This window comes from Saccopteryx bilineata, chromosome 4 (genome assembly GCF_036850765.1).
Source record: "Saccopteryx bilineata isolate mSacBil1 chromosome 4, mSacBil1_pri_phased_curated, whole genome shotgun sequence".
NCBI classification, from domain to species: Eukaryota; Metazoa; Chordata; class Mammalia; order Chiroptera; family Emballonuridae; genus Saccopteryx; species Saccopteryx bilineata.
In genome coordinates, this window is record NC_089493.1 from 184,093,911 (window position 1) to 184,121,162 (window position 27,252).

General features: G+C 40.8%; 1 protein-coding gene across 3 annotated transcripts in view; it reads right to left on the reverse strand.

The window, feature by feature from the left end:
• GABRB2 (gamma-aminobutyric acid type A receptor subunit beta2) overlaps positions 1–27,252 on the reverse strand; it is a 218,759-nt gene that overhangs the window by 135,194 nt on the left and 56,313 nt on the right. For all 3 annotated transcript variants that reach the window (XM_066273199.1, XM_066273197.1, XM_066273198.1), the window contains one exon: positions 4,854–5,074. In XM_066273199.1, coding sequence (XP_066129296.1) covers positions 4,854–5,074 — 221 coding nt within the window. The remainder of the gene's footprint in view (positions 1–4,853; positions 5,075–27,252) is intronic.

The following is a 27,252-nucleotide window of genomic DNA, read 5'->3' on the forward strand; positions in this document are numbered from 1 at the left end:
GGTTACTTCACTGTCGTAGAAATGGAACTGCGTTGTAACCTGAGGACCTTCTGTATATATGAGGACATTAAAACCAGGAGAAGGTTCTCAATGCTCAACAAGAAGTCAATGACAAAAGTCCAAACTAAAGCCCAAATGCCATTATCATTATATTCTGTCAGCAAAGTTGATTGCATTGCCCAGTTGTGCCCATTTATCTGTCTGCATAGTATTCCAGCTCTGCCCCTGGCACCTCTAAAATCATCATCAACCTGAAGAGTACTGGAATTGAGAGTAGGCTGCTAACCCGTGTTTTTGGTAACGAGGAAACAAAAATCTAATCAGAACAAAAATGCTTAAGACTTGGTGTGTACTGATAACATCTAACATATTTTTTATATTTCTAAATCTCAGTCTCCACTCTCTAAACCCCCCAAGGCCACTGTACCTTAATGCGAGCACGGGGTGTGGACTAGCTGGGTACTATCCTGAAAACTCTTGCTATGGTAACACACTGTATCAGCCTGACGAGACTCAGAGCTCCTGCTGAGTCAGGCAGAAGCCGTGGGCACCCCCTTGCAGGAGGACAACTTCACAAGGGGCTAATCAAGGGTATAACTGAGGAGCTGTCTTCACTTCTTCCCGGGTCATGACCTAGCCTGGCTGTCTGTGTTCCTGGATCCCACCCACTGAGCCACGCATCCTCTGAGATGAGATGGCCTCGCTTTCAGACACCGCTGTTAAAAGTAGATGACATGGACCGATGACTCTCTACCTCCAAGAGATCAGAAATATCATTCCCTGGCTGCCGACTTTTAAATCTTTAGTGCTCTTTTCTATATATATATAATAGAACCAGAGATTCCAAGGGCTCTAAAACATGCCATTTTTTTCTTTTCCAAATTTTATCATGAAAATTTTCAAACATGCCGACAAGTTAAAAGGATAACCCAGTGAACACCCTACATATCCACTATGAAATTCAACCAACATCGATATTGTACACACTACATTCCAAATCATTATTATGGTTTAGTAGCTGAAATTTTCACTGAAGAAAAAAACCTTACCAAGAAGCTTACTCAGAGCCTCTGAAGGACCTCCCCTCCCCCTGCCTCCTCCCATCAATCTTTGTGGATCGCAACAGGAGGGAAGCATTAGCTTTTGCTTTTGCTTTGAACTCATTCATTCATTCATTCATTCATTCATTCATTCATGACATCCAACTTGTAGATCTTGTTCTACCCGATTTCTCGGTCAGTATCTTGATATTTAAAGCTCTCTCTATCCTAGCCTTCTATGCCTAGGCCTTCATAGATGCCTTTCCATTTGCCTTTTCACCATAGACTGATGAACTTAGCCACTATGAAGTTCTTCGCAACAATCTTGCCTGTGCCCCAGAATTCCTGCAGCAAAAATCATCCCTTGGTATCACTGGGACAGGTGTGAACCTTCAACCTAAAGTGGCATCTCCCATAGAAGACTCGGGCCTATTGTTCTTCAGGGCCTTATTCTATGAGTCCAGAACAAAGTGTGTATCTATAGGCCTAATGAATGCCGTTTCCAACTAACTTCTTTAATCTCCTTTTTTCCTTCAGTGTGCTCTTAGGTGATTCCAGCTCTCCTTTATCCCATCTTCCAGTACCTAGGGAGCAGGCCAGAGCGGTGATGGAGAACATCCTTGTGTTCAAATCTTAACGCTTTCCTGTGTGTAACTCTCATACTTGGTACACACGTTCCTCAGTTTCTTTGTGTAAGATGGACAAGGCAATGGTGCCCACTCTGTAGAGTTAAAAGTCAATATTAAGAGAGATAATGTAAGTTCTGGCACAGTGACAAGTGTGCGCTCAGTCCTTGAATAAGTATCAGCTACTGATAATGATGCTATTACGATGTTAAGTGTTGTCTCCTTGTCGTCATTACTGAGCATAGACTAAGATGAGTTTTCACCAGACTATCAGCAACAGAGACTGACGGGCAGGAGGTGAGTAAACAGGAAGAGAGGCTGAGTGGAGCTGGATCCACTACGCCAGTGGTAAGCCTAACTGACTTCCTCTAATTGATCTATCACAAACAAAGCTGCCGCAGTTGAGAAAGAAATAGGTGGTCTGCATTAAATTTCCAGCCATGAAACAAACTGTTCTATTTATCAGTAAAAACTGGAATGGGGCATTTATACATTTCCTGAAAAATCTCATCAGTTTCAAATTCAGGATTAACAATACAATGGATAATACAACCACCATTCAGAGCCTTCTCTGTTCAGAAGTCTTAATGTTATGCACGTCAGGTGTCTAGGAACCTTCATATTTTGTCAACAGCTCTTGTGGGAAGTGGGGACGCAGAGTGCCAAGTTCCTACCGCTGTGAGTTTGAGTTACAGCTATTATGACCAGTGCATTTTAATGATAAGAATGAACAGTCATCAGTTTTTCTGTCTGATTATTGGCTTAACAGTATAAAGCCTACGTATTTATCATCTATATCGGTCCTCTCTTTTCCTTCCTAATTCTGAAGACATTCTGGTTATTGATTTCCCATCCATTCAACTTTGCAGCTGTGCATTCAGGATTTATTGACAACCTTTACTGAGTTTATTTAGAGTGTAGGTAAAAACTGAAATGGGACATTTACAAATTTCCAATTCATCTCTTCTCCTGCCCGTGGCAAACACAGAGTATAAACATGCCCTCTCTCGGCCTCGCTCTCTCCCTCCACCCCTTGACATTGAAGGTCATTTTCTTTACAAATATGATAAAAAAAGAAGCTGATTTATAAGGATCTAAGACAACTGCACCGGCCAGGCATGCTAAATATAGTAGATAATGAAAATGAGATATTCCAGATAAGAAAAATGTTTGAGTGAGAGACATCCCAGTGCACAGGTTAAAGCTCTGTCTCTGAATGGGCCAATCCCATCCTCACAGTTTGCCTTCTTTGTGATTTTAGGCAAGTTGCATCAGCTTCAGTTTCTTCATTTGAAAGTAAAGATTACATCAGTTTCTAATTGACGAGACTGTTATAAGGATTAACTATATCAAAGTATTGAAAGTATGTGGTTTACCTCTTACAATTGTTTACTAAATGATACTATTTAACCATCATTATTATGGTAAAGTAACTACATATTCATGTGGAACAGAATAGATCAGAGGCAACTGAACATTTTGGAATTTAGAGTTTCTTCCCCAACAATGCAGAGAAACTCTTTATATTGCAATGTTTTCAAAGTGAGATACCGTTTCTCCTCATTCTTTTTTTTTTTTTTTTTTTTCATTTTTCCGAAGCTGGAAACGGGGAGGGAGTCAGACAGACTCCCGCATGCGCCCTACCGGGATCCACCGGGCATGCCCACCAGGGGGCGATGCTCTACCCCTCTGGGGCGTCGCTCTGTTGCATCCAGAGCCACTCTAGCGCCTGAGGCAGAGGCCACAGAGCCATCCCCAGCGCCCCGGCCAACTTTGCTCCAATGGAGCCTTGCTGTGGGAGGGGAAGAGAGAGACAGAGAGGAAGGAGAGGGGGAGGGGTGGAGAAGCAAATGAGCACCTCTCCTGTGTGCCCTGGCCGGGAATTGAACCTGGGACTTTTGCACGCCAGGCCGATGCTCTACCGCTGAGCCAACCGGCCAGGGCCTCTCCTCATTCTTTTTTAAAAAGGAATCTATTTCTTTTAATACAAAACAAACTTTAAAAGAAGGATTTATTCTCATCCAAACAGCAGAACCTCACCATTCTTTTCTGACATAAAGGCACATTTACTAGTGTAAAGTTATTACTAATAAATCTAAGACATGAGGTTATTTGCAAGTCTGACTGCTATTTGAAGGATCAGAAGGCACAAAGAGCCTTACTGTGTCAGTGGACTAGACCCACTTCACGCAGCTTAAGGACAACTGACATAAGAGAGCATCAGCAACATTCAAACAAGTATTAGGCATTCATATATACAGTGTGTTCGTAAAGTCATGGTGCACTTTTGACCAGTCACAGGAAAGCAACAGGAGATGATAGAAATGTGAAATCTGCACCAAATAAAAGGAAAACTCTCCCAGTTTCAGACCTATTCAGTGCAGTTTGATGTGGGCTCACACAATGATTTTTTAGAGCTCCTTAGGTAGCTATCCCATATAGCCTCTAAAGACTCGTCACTGACTGATGGCCTACCAGAACGGGGTTTCTCCACCAAACTGCTGGTTTCTTTCAACTGCTTATCCCACCAAGTAATGTTATTCCTATGTGGTGGCACTTTGTTATAAACATGCCGATATTCACGTTGCACTTTGGTCACCGATTCGACTCTAGCGAGCCACAGAACACACTGAACTTTCCTCTGTACTGTCCACATCTCAACTGGCATGGCCGTGGGCTGCTCTGCTGTATATACGGTGTTATGTCATTATCTGTGCATGCGCACATGCTGCCACATTATCCTACAGAAACTTGGAGGGTTTTCCTTTTATTTGGTGCAGATTTCACATTTCTATTGTCCTTTGTTGCTTTTCTATGACTGATCAAAAGTGCACCATGACTTTACGGACACACTGTGTTTTTTCCACTTCATGAAAACCTTATGTCTCAGCTATTTTGGTATTGTTTATTCCTACTCCTTAAAGAAAGCAGCTTTAGGTTCAGTGGCTGATATAATCCAGAAAGAAAAAAGCATAACAAAAAAAACCCCAAAACTTAGTCCTGGCCGGGCTAAGTCCCTTTGCAAGCATGCCCCTCTGAGCTGTCAGATGTCTGCTGGAGAGAAGGGTTAGCTGCTTCTCAGTAGACTTGGAGGAAGAGTAAGGGAAGCAGCACCTGTTCCCCTCCAAAAGAAAGCAATGACTATTTCGTTCAGGAAGAGTTCAATTTTGAAATGAACACTACAGACCTGAGGCCATAGAGGACAGTCCCATCGGGATGCAGGCGGATCATGCGGTTCTTGACGGTCACTCCATGCACAAACGACTTTTTATCGTTCAGGAAGTAGGTGTCGGGCACCCAGAGCTGGTCCGCTACTCTATTGTCCAGAGTTAAGTTTAAAGGTATGACATTATACGACAGCCTCTTATCTCTCCAGGCTTGTTGAAAATACATTGTCAACGTATAATCCTGTGAAAGGAAGAAGAAGAAGAAGAAGAAGGGGGAAAAAAGGTCATTTTGTACCCAAATGGACTTGGGAGGAAGACAAACATTTCTGTATTCATAGGAAAAGAAACTATATACAGCCAAACACTATAAAACATATATTATTCACATATAGGCAAATATTATTTTGCTACACCCATTCTTACTGAACACCTACTAGGGTAGGGACTATAAATACCCAACTGAAGAGGACATAACCTCCAGAGATTTATCATATACTGCCCGGGAAGAAAAATGGTAAGTAATAATCACTTTATAATTAATTTGTCTTTCTCAAAGTGGAGTACACAGGAATACAGTGAGACAATACATCTGTAACAAAGTGGTTAGTTTATGACAGTGGTAATTGTTAAGAATTTGTCAATGAAAATCCTAACTGGTCTCATGAAGGTGAGTTTCCTGGGAGAGGTAGTATTTACATGGAAACGTATGTATGTAGTTTCCCAGATATAAACAATATCATCTCAATCAGTATGTCGTGAGAATTTTAATCCCAGGGTTGCGATCAGCAGACCAGGCTCCTCGCTTTTGGGGAGCAGTGAGTTGTTCTGAAGGGAACGTTGGCCTCCAGAGGCTTGGGGGCTCAGAACCAGCCTCTCTCCAATGTGTCTAGTGCAGGGGTCCCCAAACTTTTTACACAGGGGGCCAGTTCACTGTCCCTCAGACCGTTGGAGGGCCAGACTATAAATAAAACTATGAACAAATCCCTATGCACACTGCACATATCTTATTTTAAAGTAAAAAAAAAAAAAAAAAACAGAACAGGAACAAATACAATATTTTAAATAAAGAACAAGTAAATTTAAATCAACAAACTGACCAGTATTTCAATTGGAACTATGCTCCTCTCACTGACCACCAATGAAAGAGGTGCCCCTTCCGGAAGTGCGGTGGGGGCCGGATAAATGGCCTCAGGGGGCCGCATGTGGCCCACAGGCCATAGTTTGGGGACCCCTGGTCTAGTGTGTAAATGTATATACCATTTCTTTTCACTCTGGTTCCATTAGCCATAAACGGGGCTTTGAATACATACGTGATCAAACCAGAATAGTATTATGACAATTAAATGTATAACAAAGTGCAATTTGTAAACAACAAAAGCTATATGCTAAGAATAAAGCATTCACATATGTAGTGTGACATATTTAGCCATTAGAAGCCTATGAGTCCAATGTGATTTCTCCCTCAACCTTATCTGCATCACTAAAGGAAAGGCCAAATATTCATTTGAAAGGTTAATTACCATTCTATTTTAAGATTAGTTCATAATGCCGTACTTGAGGGCTTAAAAAAAACCCTAGAATCAAGTACTAGTGAGCTCTACAACTTGTGAGTCTAGTGCAGTTTCAGGGTACAAATAGTGAACGAATGAATGAATGTCCAATAAAGTATGCCTGTTAGATTTCTGCACATATATGCGTACTTTGGTGCTTAAAAACATTCAACAGTTTCCACTGCAAAAGTATAATCTCTTGGCTGCAAAATAAATAAACAAACAAAATAAAATAAATATTTTCCCTGGTTTCACAAATATACAAATTTTGATCTGTTCAGAATTCTGTCATACCCTACTTCTGAATAAGCAGTTGTAGAATCAAACATCTAACAAAAGACATGAATATCCTCAAGGTATATCAAGTAAATGTAGGTAAAATTTACTTTAGTGGATCACTTTAGCCAAGGCTCTGGACTGTTTTTGCAACACTCTGCTTTATAAAGAATTAGTCTGAGGATCTCTAGAGTACCCTCTTGGTTTATTTTTTATTTTTTTTCTTCTGAAGCTGGAAACGGGGAGAGACAGTCCGACAGACTCCCGCATGCGCCCGACCGGGATCCACCCGGCACGCCCACCAGGGGCGACGCTCTGCCCCTCTGGGGCGTCGCTTTGCCGCGACCAGGGCCACTCTAGCGCCTGGGGCAGAGGCCAAGGAGCCATCCCCAGCGCCCGGGCCATCTTTGCTCCAATGGAGCCTCGGCTGCGGGACGGGAAGGGAGAGACAGGGAGGAAGGAGGGGGGATGTAGAAGCAAATGGGCGCTTCTCCTATATGCCCTGGCCGGGAATCGAACCCGGGTCCCTCGCACGCCAGGCCGACGCTCTACCGCTGAGCCAACCGGCCAGGGCCCCCTCTTGGTTTATAATAAGGCAACCTTGAAGACTTATGAATTATAAAACTAGAAAACAGAAAAGAAGCCAGATACATTTTTTTTCTGCATGTGTCTATGCTACAAATAGCTTGAAAAGTAGGACATGAATAAAATAAACAATTTACATTGTGCTTTATAGAACACATTCAGTAATTTCAAATTCCTGGAAATAAAATGGAAAATTTGCTTATTATCTCTATTAGAACACAATCCTATTTAAGGTTCTTTGGTAATAAGCCCTCTTACGATGCAGGGGAGATGATAATATTTGGATGCTACTGGCATTTATCAGTCAGCTGAGATGTGTTTGGACACAGGAAATTGTATTCTCTTTTGGGCTAAATAAATTTGTGAGATCCTGCGTCATACATTAACTCCTGTTATTTGTCAGCAAAGCAATGCCTGGTAAGAAATGCTCCCAGACAGACTGCAGTGATTCTGCTAACTGTCACATCAATTTTCATTTCATTTATTTTTAATTGTCACATCATGGCAATGTCAAGAATGGAAAAAACTCCTGAAACTAAATAAATGTTAGTGGACTTAAAAAAGGGTGGTTTTGTGTTCCACCTTTTTTCCTGGGTCACCATCCACCCAAGATAAGACTTTTGAACTTTCATATAGAAAATTTATCCTTCACATTTAATGACCCATCATTATAAAAGTCAGCTCATAGTTTGCTTTATTGAAAGTGAATAAAAAAACCCCAAATGTTTCAATGGTGAGTTTATTGGTTCTTTTTGCTCCTTCATATAATCTTCTTAAAGTAGCACAAACACACTGAGACAACCACACACACACACACACACACATGCTAAAAAGTATAAATGGAGAAATATAGTATACTCCTGGTTTAAAAAGTATTTTTAAGCCATCAATTCTCCCCAGATTGGTCTATAAATAAAACTGCATCACAATCAACATCCAAGCAGAAATTTTTATAGATATGCATGAGCTGATTCTAAAAATCTATCTGGAAATCAAAGGAACATGACATAAAAACAAATTTTAAAGGAAGGACAAAGTTGGAAGATTCACTCCACTGGGTTTCAAGACATTATTAAGCTACTTTGACAGTGTGGTGGTGATAGAAAAATAGGTCAATAAAATTGAAGAATCTAAAAATAAACCCACACAATTCAACTCAATAATTTCTGACAAAGTTATAAAAGCCATATCAGAGAAAGCATAATCTTCTTAACAGATAGTCTGGATTGACTGGAACATGAATATCTAAACAAACAGACAGACAAACAAATAAGAATTTCGACCCGGACTTTACACCTTACACGAAAATTAACTCACAATGAGTCAATGACTCAGATGTAAAATGTAAACTATAAAACTTTGAGAAGAAAACATGGGAGAAATCCTCTGTGACCTTGGATTATGCAAGGGGGTGGGGAGTAAAGGGGCCAAATATTATATATATGGTGACAGAAGATGATTTGGGTGGGCACACAATGTCATCTACAGATCACGTATCATAGAAATGTGCATTTGAAAACTATATGATCTTATTAACCAATATCATCCCAATAAATTTAATTTTAAAAAATTTGTGTGTGTGTTTCTTATCTTTTGTGTTTTTTTTTTCTGAAGTTGGAAATGGGGAGGCAGTCAGACAGACTCTCGCAAGCGCCCAACCGGGATCCACCCAGCATGCCCACCAGGGGGCGATGCTCTGCCCATCTGGGGCATCGCTCTGTTGCAACCAGAGCCATTCTGAGCGCCTGAGGCAGAGGCCATAGAGCCATCCTCAGCACCTGGGCCAACTTTGCTCCAATGGAGCCTTGGCTGTGGGAGGGGAAGAGAGAGACAGAGAGGAAGGAGAGGGGGAGGGGTGGAGAAGCAGATGGGTGTTTCTCCTGTGTGCCCTGGCCGGGAATCAAACCTGGGACTCCTGCACGCCAAGCCGATGCTCTACCACTGAGCCAACCGGCCAGGGCCTTCTTACCTTTTTTGACATTATTATTTTGTGACTTGCCGATTTTTTGCCCTTTGAATATTTTTCGGCTTGGCATTTACCTCCTGCTCTTGGATATTCGGATACATATAATCATATTTTCTTATTTTGCCACTTTCTCTCAAATTTATTTTTATATTTATTTTAATTTTATAGTTTCAAAAAAAGAAAATAGGTTAGGATGCTCAGTTAATTTTTCCAGTTAAAAACTTGTTTTTACCCCTCATGTAAAAGAAGAGACATTACATGTGATGTAGAAATTACTACCTATGTAATAGCATAGTAGGTCATAGTAGGAAAAAGTAAGCAGTAAGTGCATTCTCAACATCCTAACCTGTCACCTTCATGAGAGCAAATGTGTTCCTTACTCCTGTGTATGTAGCCAATATTATGCAGACTTTCTGGTAAATTACAGAAGCTGCGATCGTCTGTTCAGTGATGCAGCTTTCCCTATGAACACTTGGGAATATGTACCGAGGTCTTTAAACTGTGCATACCCTTTGCTTTGACATTTACATTCCTAGGGATATTTGTAGAAAATAATTAAGCAGTACATTTTGAGGCTCTGTCTCCAAATATTAGCACAAATGTCTTACTTCTCTCTGTCTGCAATACTAACAATCTAGTTAAAGACACCATTATCCGTGAGGGATTATACTGCCGTTGTTGCTTGTCTCTTTGCTTCTAACCCTTCCCTTCCCTTTGAAATGGGAGTGGAAACATTAAGCAGTTCACATCTCCCTTGACTAATATCGTCCAAAGGCTATTCATCACTCTTAGAGTAAAACACAAATATATTACTTTAGCCCTTAAAGTCCTAAATGATCTGGCCTGACCGGACGGTGGCGCAGTGGATAGAGCGTCAGACTGGGATGCGGAGGACTCAGGTTCGAGACCCCGAGGTCGCCAGCTGGAGCACGGGCTCATTTGGTTTGAGCAAAGCTCACCAGCCAGGTTGGACCCAAGGTCACTGGCTCAAGCAAGGGGTTACTCGGTCTGCTGAAGGCCCACGGTCAAGGCACATATGAGAAAGCAATCAATGAACTAGGGTGTCACAACAAAAGACTAATGATTGATGCTTCTCATCTCTCTCCGTTCCTGTCTGTCTGTTCCCATCTATCCCTCTCTCTGACTCTCTCTCTGTCACTGTAAAAAATAAAAATTAAAATTAAATAAAAATGTCCTAAATGATCTGAACTCTGCACAGCTCTTCGATATCACCTCCTACTACCTAATACTCTTCTCTCACCTCAACTCACTAAGCCCATCCAACTTTGTCTTACTGTTTGTCAAACTGGAACAGCTATGTACCTAACTGAGGTTGGCTCCTCCTTGGGACTCAGAGCTAAATGTAAAGGTCAAACGTACTCAATGGGCTCTATCCTTGACCATCTTACTGCCATTCCCAGCAGTCCCCATCACTGCCCCTCTCATTTCTATTATATTGATAGTACTATTTTATTTTCTCAACTACTGTATATGCTTACTTTTTTTTTTTTTTATCTCTCCCAACTATAAGGTAAGTTTCAGGAAAATATGAAGTTTCTCAAACTGTTGATCATCCTCCTCATGCCCGAACGAGAGAGAGCTTTAGCACATAATAGCAATAAAATCCATCTACTAAAACATGGGAAGGGCCCTGGCCAGTTAGCTCAGTGGTAGAGCGTCGGCCTGGCGTGCGGGAGTCCCAGGTTCGATTCCCGGCCAGGGCACACAGGAGAAGCGCCCATCTGCTTCTTCACCCCTCCCTCTCTCCTTCCTCTCTGTCTCTCTCTTCCCCTCCCGCAGCCAAGGCTCCATTGGAGCAAAGTTTGCCCGGGCGCTGAGGATGGCTCTGTGGCCTCTGCCTCAGGTGCTAGAATGGCTCTGATTGCGGCAGAGCTACGCCCCAGATGGGCAGAGCATCGCCCCTTGCTGGGCGTGCCGGGTGGATCCCGGTAGGGCGCATGCGGGAGTCTGTCTGACTGCCTCCCCATTTCCAACTTCAGAAAAATACAAAAAAAAACAACAACAAAACAACCCCCCCAAAAAAAAAACCATGGGAAGGAATGAATGAATGAGAGGCAATGCATAAACATTTATCTCCCCCAAATCCTTATTACTGCAGTAGCAATAACATAAAAAATTAGTAAGACCATCAGCTTGAAACTGACTAAATAAAACACAGTACAAATGCAGAATAGAACATATGCAGGAATTGAAATATCATTGTAAAAATATTTATTGGCATGAATAGATGTTCTCAACATGTTATTCTTATTTTATATTATTATATATTATCTTTTTAAAAAGAATACTGCAAAACAATGGGCAAAATATTTGGACACACATACTTATACACTGGAAAATGTGTCTAATATATATATATATATATATATATATATATATATATATATATATATATTAACCGTGGTATCTCTGTAGTGAGATGACAAGTGATTTTCAATTTCTTTTGTTAATCTATATATTTCTTTGTTTTATAAAAATAACTTATTTCTGCAACAAAAACAATATACACAATTCCTTGTTGAATTATAAACACGGCCTCTAACACTACAAATGTCTTTACTCACTGCATATTTTAGAGCTTAGCATGAAGGAAAAGGAAATATCATCACAAATAAATGAGCACCCCTCGGCCATTTGGCTTATTTTGTTAACAAAGCACATGTCTCCTCTGTATTGATCATGGGGTTTTATCTAGAAACACACAAGAAGGAAGAGCTTTAACTCAACTGTTCTTTCTTTTCCAGGGTAGTTTACATTTAATCCATCAATGAGAAGTAAAAACTCATCGATATTTTTTCTTCTAATTAAAAAAAAAGGAGATCCCAGAATCTTCCTCTGGCACTAACTTCAGCCTTTTTCACCCTCACTGTTAGAAAATATCATTTTACTTCTAACATAAAGCCTCCATATCTGTTTCTTGTTTAATACTCAGAGGAGATGTACACACTCACACACACACACACACACACCTGTTCATACTAGTTTTGGCTCTAATAGCACCCTCTCTATTGCAATAGATATTTGTGTCAATGGATTGATCTATGAAAGCTTTCAAAGAGACTCCATTGTTTTTAAAGTCCAAACTCCTGACAAGGCTCTTCACAGCCCGTTCTAGCACTGCACCCCTCGGCGTCTCTACTTCCTCACCCAAAGTGAGTAAACTGAGACAGAGTGGATAAACCCTGTGGAAGACTCTCAGATAGTCTAGGATTCTATGTCTTCCATTCATCTTCAACTAATCACCTCCCAGAACCTTTTGTTTGAGCAAACCTTTTCTACATCCCGCTTAATACATCTTTTACTTTCCATTTTGCTTATTTTTCCCACGACCTTCCTTCCCTGCCTACCCAAGTCCTATCGATCTTTCTGAGCATTCAAGAAACTCCCTCTCTTCTCTGTCTGACACAGTCCACATTCACCCTCTGAGTCCTTTAACAACAGTGCTCTGTAGCAGCCTAAGCATCATGGACTTGAACTGTTACCTCTTGTAATGTTTCTTGGAGGGTAGGGGTGATCCCCTTAACTCAACCACGTTCTCTGAAGTCAGAAGTCATACCATTATCTCTTTACAAATGGAATCAAAAATCTTGTCTTTAACATAGTCGACCCTGCAAGAAAGTTTGTTCATACATGGACACATTAAAACTTATTCTCACTTTTTTACTCTTCATGCTTGGGTTTCAAATTTGGATTTTTTAAAACCCCTTTACTCGCCCTGGCCGGTTGGCTCAGCGGTAGAGCGTCGGCCTAGCGTGCGGAGGACGCGGGTTCGATTCCCAGCCAGGGCACACAGGAGAAGCGCCCATTTGCTTCTCCACCCCTCTGCCGCGCTTTCCTCTCTGTCTCTCTCTTCCCCTCCCGCAGCCAAGGCTCCATTGGAGCAAAGATGGCTGGGGTGCTGGGGATGGCTCTGTGGCCTCTGCCTCAGGCGCTAGAGTGGCTCTGGTCGCAACATGGCGATGCCCAGGATGGGCAGAGCGGCGCCCCTGGTGGGCGTGCCGGGTGGATCCCAGTCGGGCGCATGCGGGAGTCTGTCTGACTGTCTCTCCCTGTTTCCAGCTTCAGAAAAATGAAAAAACAAACAAACAAACAAAAAACCTTTTACTCATCATTTTTTTTTGACAGAGACAGAGAGAGAGTCAGAGAGAGGGAGAGATAGGGACAGATAGACAGGAAGGGAGAGAGATGAGAAGCATCAATTCTTTTTTGTGGCACCTTAGTTGCTCACTGATTGCTTTCTCTTATGTGCCTTGACCAGGGGGCTACAGCAGAGCAAGTGACCCTTTCCTCAAGCCAGTGACCTTGGGTCCAAGCTGGTGAGCCTTGCTCAAACCAGATGAGCCCACGCTCAAGCTGGCGACCTCGGGGTTTTGAATGTGGGTCGTCCGCGTCCCAGTCCGACGCTCTATCCACTGTGCCACCGCCTGGTCAGGCTCATCATTATTCTTAAACTCCCCCTGCCCAGGGAATTTGTCTCCCTCACCCACTGGCACTTGAAAGTGAGCTTTCATTCTATCCCTTTCCCATGTTTCAAATGCCCTAAATTCCTATTGTGCTTTCTGTTTTTCATAGCTCCTCTGATTCTACTAGCAAAGACCCCGGGGCTGTGGGTGAGGATTTCTGAAGGACACCGCTCATCTATCCAAAGAAGTGCAAGTATTCCCACAAAGCCATTTCCACATTCTTAGCTCTTTACTATGCTCTCTGTCTTACACATCTGAGTCCACAAATGGCTGATCCAATTACAGGTCACGGTAACATTTCCACATTCTCAACGTCCTAAACTAAAATGCAATGGAGTAAAACTCAGCTCCCCCTTAATAGAAACCATCACTCCAGATGTTCAGTTGCAGTATTTTCTAAGAAGCACATGGTAGCAGCTCTGACTAATTGCTAGAGACACATCTGGGACAAAAAAGCTGCTCCTAAGACCACCCATAAGGGAAATTCAACCTGAAACTACATACGAATTAATGTTGAGTGTAAACTGTAATTGGAAAAAAAAATTTTAAGTGATTATTTTTTTACTTGTGAAATTAAAATGCACATGATAAAGGCAAGGGGCTCTCCCACAATTTTACTTAGTTCATTTTGCATTTTATTACAGACTTAACTTCTCAGTGATAATGGGACTTATTCTAAGGATGGCTAAGTAATGGTTATTTCTGTCTCTTATCTCAATACAGCAGGGGGCTCCATTCGCCCTGAGATAATCAACATTCAAAATACACTTTGTGTGATTTGTTCTCTATCATTTTGTACTTATAAAAATACTCTATAAATTTATCTCAAGTTGCTTTGGGGTATTTTCATCTAATTGGTCTATCCTCTTGTTTTAATACCTAACATTGGCCCTAGTCTAACACCTTTCACATGCATTACCTCATTCATCTTCACAACACCCCTATAAGTTATATACTGGAATTTCTATACATTAGCCTGTGTGAGATCGTGGGCACTCTGTCTCCCTTCCCTACCTGAGATCTCATGCTCTGTAAAACAAAGGAAATACAATAATAGTCCCTTTTAGTATATAAATTCAGCCAAGGAATGTGACTAGTAAAATGCCTGGCTCAGATAAAGTGTTTGCAGTTACTGTTTTCATTATTCTCATTATTTCTATTTTTCAGGTGACACATTTGAAACACAGAGAGGTGAGTGACTTTCCCCATATCACTCAGTCAATAATTTTCTATGTTCTGATTTGACCAGTTGGCTCTCTGACTGTGGAGCCCATGTTCTTAGTCCCATGTTGAGCTGTCCCTGGAATCCTCATTTCATTGCCAGCTGGGGATTTGACTGACATTTCCCAACATTGTTTCTATTCTCCTCTACTGCCCTTCAACAAGTGAGGGGGGAAATCTATCCATCCATCCATCCATCCATCCATCCATCCATCCATTTATCCACCCACCTTATACAGGAATAACAATAACAACAACAAACTAGAACAACTGAAGGCATACATAAAATAAACTATTTCTTGGAGGGGAAAAAGATGAATGTTGATTCCTGAGAATTCCCTGGGATTTGAACACTGAACTTGTGCATACAGGCATGCATTTCTGACTACACAGACAGAGGCTGATTTTAAACAAAAGGAGGCTAGCTACATCAACTCACTTTGATCCTGCAGAATAATGAAAACATCTCTGGTTTTGGCAGAGTGGATACCTTGCACTGAGAAGAGCAAAGTAAGCAGAGGGAATGTAAGGTGCTATGCTCGGTAATGTACTTCTTCAGAAGTATTATAATTCAAGTAGAAAACTATGTCTGGCAAATGAAAATATGCTCGGCTCAGACTCCTACCATTTCAGAAAGTTTATGCAGTAGGATGATGGCAATAATTATTTAACTCTTAAATTGAATGACAAGAAATAGATACTTTTTGTTAAAAATATTTGACTTTTTAGTGATTTGTAGACTTCAACATATATATATATATATATACTAGCTTATATATATATAAAAGCTAGTATAATAGTAGAGTCATTACGTTTATTTGACTACAGTTGATATTTTTGGGCTCTAAATAATTAGTAGCACACACCTGCACACAGCACACATAATTTTGAAAAAGAGAAAGCTAATTATTTTTATAATTTTTTTTAATGGCTCTAAAATTTGTGTTCAGAGTAAAAGGAAAACTTAGATTATGGTATAACACCTAGGCATTTGTAAAATTCTGTTACACTTTTTTGCCTTGGGGGGAAAAGAACATCAAAGCTATATAGATTGTATTCATTTTGAATGAAACCATCCCATAGAGAAACTCAGCCGCTTTTTCTACATAATATTATGAAGGCCATTCATATAACCTACTTGTTACAAAATAACAGAAGTTGGGCACTGCGCAATGATGTAAGCAGAAGAAGAGTGTAGATAAAGGGGGATGTTTCATAAATACTTATACAATTTATAAATAAATAAAACAAACATCTTTCCTTCAAAAGTTTGGTCAAGATGAGCAGGGAAAATTAACTTGGCGCATATATATATATATATATATATATATTCATTCTTCAAGGAGAATTGCATTTATGGCTCACTGAGATGACACCATTAAGTTATTTAAAAACACTGAAAAACAGAAGTTACATATAAATCACCATTCTATTTTCAAACCAGCGACATTCACTGACTGATCATTAATGTAAATTGTTGCTTTCACCTGCTGTGGGCTATCTGATGGTGGCCTTCAAAGTGATCTTTGAAATGTGTGCCTTTATGTTTTAAGAATCTATTTTCTTCCTACCATACACTGGCCAGTGGTGCACATTATTAAGTCCAGCAAAATAAATTTTTTTTGTAGGATGATCCTGTGTTTTCGATCGCCTGTGGAGTTTCCTGCAATGGCTCATGAATCTGCTGGTTACAAAAGAAGATCTTTGCAAGAGATACTGGGGGGAAGGGAATAGACAAGCAAAGGCCACACAGATTAACATAAACATTTGTCATGGCTGACTGCAAAGCATACTACCTCAGATTACGCGTCCTTCATTCAGGTGACCTGGTCTGACCTGATTGATGCATACTTGCAAAGGGTGGAGATTACCCGCTCTCATTTGACTATTTCTGCCTCCGATCTGAAGCAGGGGCTGGCTATTCAGGAAAAGTGAAAAGTACACAGAAAATGGCAGAGCGAGACAGGAGGTGTGATGTAGACCCTTTCCGATATTTTAGATGCTTATTTTTGTTCTGCTCAGCATGGGACAGGCTCATTCTTTCAGAATCAGCAGCCTCTGAAGAGATCTGACAGTATTAAAAAAGAAAGGACGTTTTTAAAATAAGTACGTATCATTGCTTTCCATCCTTCTGACAAGCTTACAGAAGCTGAGAAGGCCAATTTGCCGACCCAGGCTGCAGCAGAGAGAATATGCTTCGTCAAGGCATCTCAGAAAATACCTGATGGGCTGGGATGAAAGGGATGCACGGGGTCACTTGTGGAGGCAACGCTGGTCTTTTTCAAAAATGTGGATATGTAAGTGGCATCGGGCCCGGAGTTTTGCCACCGAGTCTTATTTTCATCAGATACTTTTCCCATCCACTGAATGCACCAACAGGTCAGGCTTCCTGGGGTTGAAGTGCTATTTCCTTGCTTGGTTAGTATGACCACCCCCACACAGCTCCCTTCTGCAAGTGCAGAGTCAGCACCAGACAGCCCTTAACTTCCGCACGCGCATGCGCTGCTCTAGTGCCGGCCCTGAGTGAGGTACAGGCGTGCTGCTCCGAAGACTTTAAAAATTGTGCTTATTGGTGTTGATTATCGTGACGCTGAGTCTAGAAAATTTGAACACTATGTAAAGAGACAATGAAGAATATTTAAATAGCTCAAAATTTCACTCTTCAGAGTAATCATGAACACATCGGACCGTTCTTTTAATTTTTTTAGTACAGTGCTCTGATAATTAAAAATTGAATGAACTAAGGTGCCACAAAGAAGAACTGATGCTTCTCATCTCTCTCCTTTTCTGTCTGTCCCTATCTGTCCCTCTCTCTGTCTCTGTCACAAAAATAAAAAATAAAAAAGGATCTTATCCCATTGCATACACACATGCATACACACCCAACTTCATTATCCTTGTACTTTACAAAGCTAAACCTGGGATGACTGTCCCCAGTCCTCCCCACCCTCTCTCTTCTCATTATTTGAGTCCATCAAATGCCAGCCAGTGCAATGTGACCTGGTTCAGACCACAGTAGGCCTCTCTCTTCTCTTCCATGGCCGCGGGGAATGACAGAGACCCCCACAATGGAAAGAACCCGGTCTCTGAATCACAGCAGACAGGAAAGCTGCCTGACAAAATGGAACACCTTCACCAGGCTGTTCCATCGGGTTAAGTCACTGAAATGTTGGGGTTGATTACGGAAGCTGGTGGTACCTTAACACAGCACACAGTGATAAAGTCACCCAGATGTTTACCTCTTGGAATTCATGGGTCATGACAGAACGGGGGTTTCAATGACTAGATTACTGACTTCCTATGCTGCCTCCAAGAGGAGTCCCCAGTCACCTCTGCAAATTGGAGAAAATGATGCCTATCTTACAAGGATCTTGTAAGAACAAAAAACACACTTAAGTGTTGTTGTGCCCCATGCAAAGTGAGTGTTCCATATGGGTGGTTGTTATTTAAGCCAAACATGACTATTCTTAATAGATAGCTATTTTTTTTTGCCAAAATAAAAAGAAAAATATTTTTATGTCTTTATGACTTTGTACATTGCACTGAACCTGCTTCTCCAGAAGAACTGAGTTGACTGCTTTTAAAAATGTCCACAGGATCCAGCAATAAAGCAAATCAGATAGGCAAGAAGTGTAAACTTGGTTAACTTAAGGCCATTAGTACACTCAATAAAATTTAAAAAGTGCTACTTCTATCCATTAAGAAATGCATTAAAGTTTATAGTTTGATCATGAGTACAATAATGCTTCCCATTTTAGCATACTTAAAATGATGGAAAAACATTCTCACTCTCAACTAAGTGAAAAGGCTATCAATTTGGGTTTTTAAATCGAGCAGTAAATTTATTTTTCCCTTCCTGCCTAACAGGAGATAAAAGACCAATGACAAACAAATGTGGAAAAGTGTATACTAATTTAGTAACATAAGTATGCATCTATATAAGCAACAAAGACAATTAACCAAATATTTAGTTATCTAACTTATATTAAGTGCTATGCCAAGTATCATACAGGGGTTGGGGCAAAGGTAGGTCTACAGTTGTCATATGGCAAATAACACAAAAATTAATCAATTTAATAGAAGAATATAGTCTGTTTCAAGTACTCACAAATGTAAGCCTGCTTTTGTCTACTATCTATGAAATATAGTTTTCCCTAATAAGTGTAGATTAAAGGCAACTAGGTGAAACAGTGATGTAGTAAGAACGGCTATACAAGTGAAGAAGCCTACTAATAGACTCACAGTGAGAATTAGAATTTTTATATATATAAAGGCCTTGGCGCAGAATAGAACTCAATATATAATTATTACTTTCATTTTTAGCATTCTCTCTTCAATGAGATTCCTTATAATAACCACACTCCCTTATTTCTAAAGAGAAAAGAAAATGTCATAGATGTACCAAGGCCCTATGGCAAACTGAGTTGTTCTACATCAGAATAGATTTCTGACTCTCCCAACATGAACTATAAATGGCAACTTAAAAATAGGTGATGCACAGCCACACGGCACAGATATCACTCTGAAAAGGCCTGTGTTCTGAATCCTTTTTCTGTGGAGAGGGATACTACCTTACCTACCCAAAAGCAGAAGCATGCTAATAATGCACAATTCATTCCGTCCTAAAATCTGGTATTAATCATGGTTAGCTTTAATCCATGCAAGGAACTTTAATAATAAAAATGTGATAAGAGTCTTATAAAATGTCTGTGTGCATTTTGACCTCCTGCATCGGAGGGCAGAGTGTCCACGTGCTTTCTATACTTAACACCAAACTGAAAACTCAGTCTGAATCTACAATGACTCAGTCATCCTTTTAACCCAGGCTCTCCAGATAAATGATCCAGAAGGCATCTGATGGTCCTGAATCCCCAAATCATCACAGAGTCCAGTTCATATAAATAGAGGCTGTTTTCCAGTGCTTTAAATTTAGAGACGAGGAAACCAAAACCCTGAACCTTGTAATTCTGCTTGGGACCATTCAGCCACATAGGGGCTGGTTGAGGGCAGATGGCAGGCTGTCAGAAGTCATCTTGCCTCTCTCCCCTTCTCAGCTTCATCATGAGCAGTGAGCTTTGCTGCTTTCGACCCTTCTCATTCAGCGTTAAAAGACCTTCCAAGGACGTGGGTGGGAAGGTGGAGAGGGAAACATGCTCTTCACAATGTATACATCTGTGCTTCGGTCTCAGAGATTTAGAAGATAAAACTCTATGCTTTCCACAAGAGGAGACCCGCCCAAACTATGCTGCTAAGTCTACCCAGCTAATGTCCCTGTCTTCTTTAGGTTTCCTGCGGCAGAGTTGGTCCCTAAGTGAAAGACCGAATTTAGATGACTTTTTAGCAAGGTAGTTACCGTGACAGTTTTCAACGTCCAAAATCATTCCTCCTCACTTTAATGCTTCTCTCTCAAAAGTGTCTCAGGGGTAGTCTCATGGCAGAGGGGACATCGTTAATGCATGTTAATACTAAAGCTGCCTGCTCTGTATAAGTTAAGTGATCTTTGGGCCACTGTCAAATCTATCAAAGAGCAAGTAACTTTCTTCCACGTCGTGCTGAATCACAATCCCAGACTTAAAAAGGTGTTTCCCCAGAGGCATGGGTGTGAGCCCTTGATTTCTTTTAGAACATAAACTTTACAGGTCTGTATGAGATAAGTATTCAGAGGTCTATCCCATCTGTTTGGCATACAAGTTCACCCATGAAATATGTCCAATTTAACATAGAAGTTTGAGAAGATTATTTATTTTGAGATGGGTATAGGGTTCTATGTTTAACTGACACACATACCAACAGTTTTGAAAAGTAGACAGCAACAATTCTGTTTGACTTTCACAGACTATTTCCTACTTGACTGTGCAAGGAATTTTCAAATATATCTTCCGTCTAGCCAAAATGTGTTCCACACAACGGTAGTTCCACTAAGATGTTTCTGAAGAAAAGTTGTCATGATCAAATATGTTAAGAAAATATTATATATATTCTACATTTTCTTAAGAGTTTTACCAGGCACATTCATTTATTAATATCACTGAGACGTCCTATAGTAAAGAATTACTAACTGTGTTTAGTCCAGAATTTCTCAAACTCATTGACCACATAATGGATAGAAACTAGCAGAATCAGTTTTGTAAACTCACGGAGAAACAATCAAACGTCACAGCAAACACGATTCCCAATCATTCCCCATTTGCATGTGATGATGGTGTGGTATTTAGAAAGGCCCTCTTGATTTTTATTTCTTTCTTAGCCTGCAAGCTATCCCAACAGAAGGCTTCTCAATGTCTTATTTACGATGTATTCCCAGGGATGAACAAAGGACCTAACATGTATTTATGTCTCAAAAATAATTCAGACCAATGAATGGATGGCAGAATTCTTTTGTTTAAAAAATAAGATACAAACAAGAAAAAAAAAACCCCAAGAAACTAAATGTTAGGTTAAATATTCGATAAGACTACTGTCCTCATTTCTTTATCAAATCAGTATTATATAAAAAAAGGTACTGAAGTGGGTTAAAATAGAATGAAGAATTTGAAGATGTAAGTTGTAATCCTAGATTCAGAATTCTGCTTCAGAAAAGCCCACTGTTAAGAAAAACTTGGTAAAATTTTTAATATGGTATGCTATAGGAGCAAACATATAGAACAGAGAGGTAAAATTGCTGCTAGTTTAAAATATAGAATAAAACAGCATAAAATACATTTGGCTATGATTTAGACTAAAGAAATCTGAATGAAATGTTGAATGAAATGGTTGGAATGTTATTATTTTATTGTATTATTCCAACCTTCCTCTTTAATAAAGGAATCCTTTCTCCCAAATTCCTGACAGATGGTAACCCAAATTTGCTTGGATACATCCAGTAACAAAAAATCTCTACCTGGCAAGGCTGGCACCGTCCTTGTGGATGAGACAATTATAAGGAACCTGCTACCTGATGACTTTTGCCCATAGAGATACTAAAATGAACTCTAGCTTTAAACACGTAGCTGGTATGTGGTTTGAGAAACTTGTCCTAAACTAAGGCTCAAAGACAAAGAGAATGATTTAAAAAGCCTAGCTTTTATTTCCTCCTCCATGCCCCCTTGGTTATTTCCATACCCCTCTTATTTGGTTCAGTCTCAATAGTATCTGGATAGTTTCTTTCCAACTATTACTATCCCTGGATTTAAAACATTGGCCTGACATACATCCAGAGAGTAACATCTATTTATTTCTTGAAGACCCCATTCATATGTATTTACCATTCCCTCTAGAGTTAAAAAAAAAGAAGTCATAAATTAAGTCAGTCATGGGGATGTAATGGACAACGCAGGGAATATCATCAATAATATTGAAGCAACTTTGCACAATGACAGATGAATGCTAGACTTACCGTGGTGATCACATCGTAGGAGATAAACATATCACACCACTACGTTGCACTCTTGAAACTAATACAATACTGTATGCCATCTATAATTTAAAAAGTCATCAACTTTTGTGCTCACTGCCTCTCTTTCAGGAACTCTCTTACTAAATCTCCCTTCTCTCCGATGTCCTAGATTAACTGTCACGTGGCTATCGGTAACTAGCTGGACACTTCTCCAGGGAGCAATGGCCCATCTTTCCAGCACAATGGAGAAGCATGGGCAAGACAGTTATGGAGCAAAAATGTCTGCCTGGGAAGATGAGCCCCCAAAGGTACCAGCTTCGGGTATATAAATTCCTTCTCTGACCCCATTTGTACCCAAAGGAAACCAGAAATTATGCTCACTGTGTTGTTCATTTCATAGAAACAGTAGGCTATGTAAGAAACTAAATATCAGGAAGAACATCCACATTTCAGAGCAAGGAGTTCATTTTGTGCCAATGTGGTTTAAACTGCATTCACTTATCTCCATCCGACAACGGCCACCACTGTGTCTCACATGGACTGTTAACACTAGTCTCTCTGCCTCCAATCTTGTCCCCTCATATCCTCCACCTTTGGCCAGAGGCAGCTGCTCAACGTGCAATCTGTTCGTGCCATTCCCTGGTTCATCCTTCTCTCAGAAATGACCCACGGTCCTCGGTATAGAGTTCAGACTTCTCTATACTATAGCGTGTAAGGACCTGCACACTTTCCCAGCCTGTCCAAGGTCAGAGGTTATTCTTCAGAACACTCATCTTATTTAATTTTCTTGATCTGCTTGGTTACCCAGCCCTCGGCACAAGCTGTTTCTTCTGCTGTATTACTCTGCTTCTCACCTTCTACCATGCCATCTCCCAGTGACTTTTTAGGTCCTAAAGTGCATGCACATCATGTCCTATATGAAGTCTTCCCTAATAGAGTCTCCATCTCTGTTGCAATCCTCTACCGCTGCCTGCATCGTACCCTGAATGTGTCCCTGTTCTGGTCAGTGTCCTCACTATTACATCCTTAGTACCACCAATGACTAGCACAGAGTAGTAATTAAAGAATATTTGTTGAACATATAGCTGGATGGATAAAGCACTTCTGAATACAATGGCAAAAGGACACTGTAACCCCAAACCCTGCAACATGTGGAACAGTTAGAGATAGTTTAAAGATACACGAGGAACAGGGAAGAAGGTTTATGTAGGCTCACTCAGTCATGTATCAACAAAGCCATTACCTGGCAGGAAAAGAGGCCCTACATGCATCCCTCTGGAGCTAGAAACACTAGCTAATAGGTAGAAGCTTATGCAGCAAAATTTGACTTCACAGAGATAATTATCTGAAAATTATAGCTATCAAAACGTAGATGTCTGCTATAAAAGAAATACGCTGCCATGCAGCAGCTCAGGGTAGACGTCGGGGAGTCATTGTAGGTATCAATGACGTAGAGAAGATAGAAATATCAGATAAAGACTTTAAATAGACAGCTATCGTGATTATTGATGGGGTGAGGAAAAACTACTACTACCACTGTAACTGTCACCACCGTCACGAAAGGGCTGAGTATGTGCAAAACACACTCTTTTATGTTTCATATAAATTAGCTATAATCTTCACAATAACTTCAAAGTGTAATGTCATCTTCATTTTTTTTTTTTTCAAAATTGGGAAACTGAGAATTTAGTGACTTATCCAAGGACCACAGTTAAATGACAGAGCAGGATGCAACCTCAGGACTGCCTGTTTCCATTGCCGCCATAACTACACGCTAAGGCCTGGGGGTGAATGCACAACCCTGCAGGGCAGAAGAGAGAGCAGCTCTCAGTGGTGGCCTCTGCCTGCCCACATTCCATTCTTCCACTTCTGCTCATAGCAACCTGACGCCTCTCCCTTGGGGAGCAAACCCCTTCCCACACTGTGTCTATGTTTTTAGATGGTGCTGACCTTCCACACTTGAGATGGTCCTGTGAGACACACCTGCCTAGATCACTCCCTCCTCCTGGTATAGAGGTGGTCATGTGACTCCAGCTAACTCAGTGAAACTCAAGCCCATGACTTCCGTTGTAGCAATTTGGAAAAAAAAGAAGCAATTTTCTTTTTTTTTTTTTTTTTAAACATAGTTTTATTTATTTATTTTTTATTTTATTTTATTTATTCATTTTTTTAGAGATGACAGAGAGAGAGAGAGACAGAGACAGAGAGAGGAGAGAGAGACAGAGAGAGAGAGAGAGAGAAGGGAGGAGGAGCTGGAAGCATCAACTCCCATATGTGCCTTGACCAGGCAAGCCCAGGGTTTTGAACCGGCAACCTCAGCATTTCCAGGTCGACGCTTTATCCACTGCGCCACCACAGGTCAGGCCTAGCAATTTTCTTTTGTGCCCTGGAACTTATCCTCGTTTAGAAAGCACTCATCTGGGAATAAAGGCAAAAAAAAGCCAAGTACAGCCAAGAGATGGAGAAAGGCCAGTTCCTGATGATAGTGTTTAAACTTCTAGATGCAGCCATGCCTAAAACCAACACAGTCCCCAGTCACGGTAATTGCCGAGGTAATACATTTCTTCTTTGCTTAAGCCTGTTGGTGTTTTGTCTCGCCATTGGCCATGTAAGTAAATCATGCCTAATATATGCAGCACCTACTGAAGGTCAGAGTCATCACAGACAAATGGGTCCACACTGAACTTGGAAAACTAGGTAGGATTTGCAGAGAAAAAAGAAGGAGAAAAGTCTTCTTCTTTAGCTACATAAATATTTATTAAATACCCACTGCTTTCCTACCAGACCATCTGCTTGGAAGTACTCATCATAAAATGAGTAAGTCACCATCCTTTCTCTCCAGGTTCTGAGAGCTGGGTCTACATCAAGTGCATGAACTCCAGAATACACTGCTCACTGGATCTGAATTCCTGGACAATGCACGCACGAAGGCACTTGGTCAGCAATGATAGATTACCTTCGAATCTCCTGCAAATAGAACTCTAAGAGATTCTGCTTCACCTACGAGATGCTCCAGGCTGGCTCACGGGGCCACCACAGTATCTCAGCAGGTCACACAACAGGCTAGGTGGGAAAGATGCTGCATCAGTTTTAAGTGCATTGGTTTGTGGCATGTCAAGTCAACCATGTAATGCATTAGTTTATATATCTACTTGGTGGCTTTCTTAATGCCACACTGAAAAAAAAAACCAGACATGCTTTTTCTTCCCACGAAGTCCTACCCAAGTCCCCTCCTCTGCAGCTGGTGACGATAAATATTCATTTCAGAGAGGCATCACCTCAGCACTGGCCGTCGATCGCGTTCAAATGCTAGAGAAGTCACCAGGATGAACAGCCTCTGACAAATAATTTTGGACATCACTGAACACAACTCAGGTGCCACCTGTTTTTCTACATGCTCTGGATTTCGGGAGACAAGGACTCTTGACCAAATTTACCAAGACAAAAGAAGAGATTCAGTGTTCGATTCAGCAGTAAGATTGGGTGGTCCCAAAGCAAAATCCAAGATGATTGCTACAAGTCCCCCATTTCATGGCTCGTCCTCATGCTTGTCTAGCAGCCAGAACATTGATACTTTTTCCAGGTCTGCCTGCCCCTGCAGCGCCACATTGGTGACTGTGGAAATGTCCCTCTAATTTTCTGGTGAGAACTAGTCATACTCTGTCCCATGCTCTTCTTTTGAGTGACAAGCTAATCTGAAAAATTAATTCAAGATGTGATATTTTTAACCTCATCCTAGAAAAAAATATTGTTGCTTTCCTAGGTAAGTGTTCATAGAGATCGCTAATATTTTTTCCCCTCAAAGTGCTAGAAAATGATACAAATCAGACTTAGGCAATAAGAGAGATCTGGGGGAAGAGTCACTGTATCCCCGTGTCCATGCTCTTATGGATCGCTCCAGTGAAAAACACCATTCATGTTACATGGTAAGTATACCGTCATTGGGGTTTAAAAAGACTGAAGTTGAAATTTGAGAAGAGAGAAAAGAAATCAAATAAATTTTTGGCATATGGAAGTGAAGAAAGAGGTTTGGAAAAGGTCTTCAATGCAAGGAAAAACATTCCTCTTCCTTGATAACAGACTCTTGTTGAAAGTCCATAGCAAGGGAAACCTTGCAACTCAGACCTGGCTTTGCTCCCTTTCGGTTGTGTGAATATGGCTGGTCACTTAACCTTTCTGTCTGTTTCCTTATCTCCAAGTTAGTAACACTAAGGCCCCATTTAGAGAGTAGCTGTGAATACTAAATGAAATAACATATGAAAACCATGTATCCCCATGCCTGGCACACAGTAATCTCCAAACATATGGCAGCAAGAGTGATGGGAATCACCAATGGGGAACGAGAACTGACCTACTTCTATACTCCTGAATTCCTATGTGCTGATAGTTTTACTCCCCAAGACGTGAAAGGAGAGTTTGATTGCTTAAGACTATAAAACTAATGAATGAAACCAGATGACCCAGTGGCCAGGGGTATAACAAATCCTTAAGAACCGGAAGAGGACAGAGTATAGCCACCTCCACTGAAATATAGGCAAATATTTTCCATCTACCTTTACGCACGAGACTAACTGACCAGTTGAGTAAGATGAACAAGTTAGTCGTTGATCCTCTTCCATGGCTTATTGAATGAATAGAAACAATGCTTCTAGGGTCAGTGGGGTTTGCAGGAAAGTTGAAGACCTCCCAGAGAGAGAATAACAGAAGAACATGGCTAGGATCACGTGGTTTGGACTTTTCGGTTTTGGTTTTTCACTTTCTTCTAAGGACTGTAGAGTTGCAACAGCTTCAAGAGACCCCTCAGGTTTCCTGCTAATGTGGCCATTAGGATTTAATGCCTACAGAACTCCAGGCCCAGGGGGCTTTGCCTCTCAGCTGCTAAGGAAGAATGTACTGTTTCTCTCCTTGTGGTCTTTATTATTCTTTACCTATGGCTCATTATCTTTCTTTAACTGAGCATTT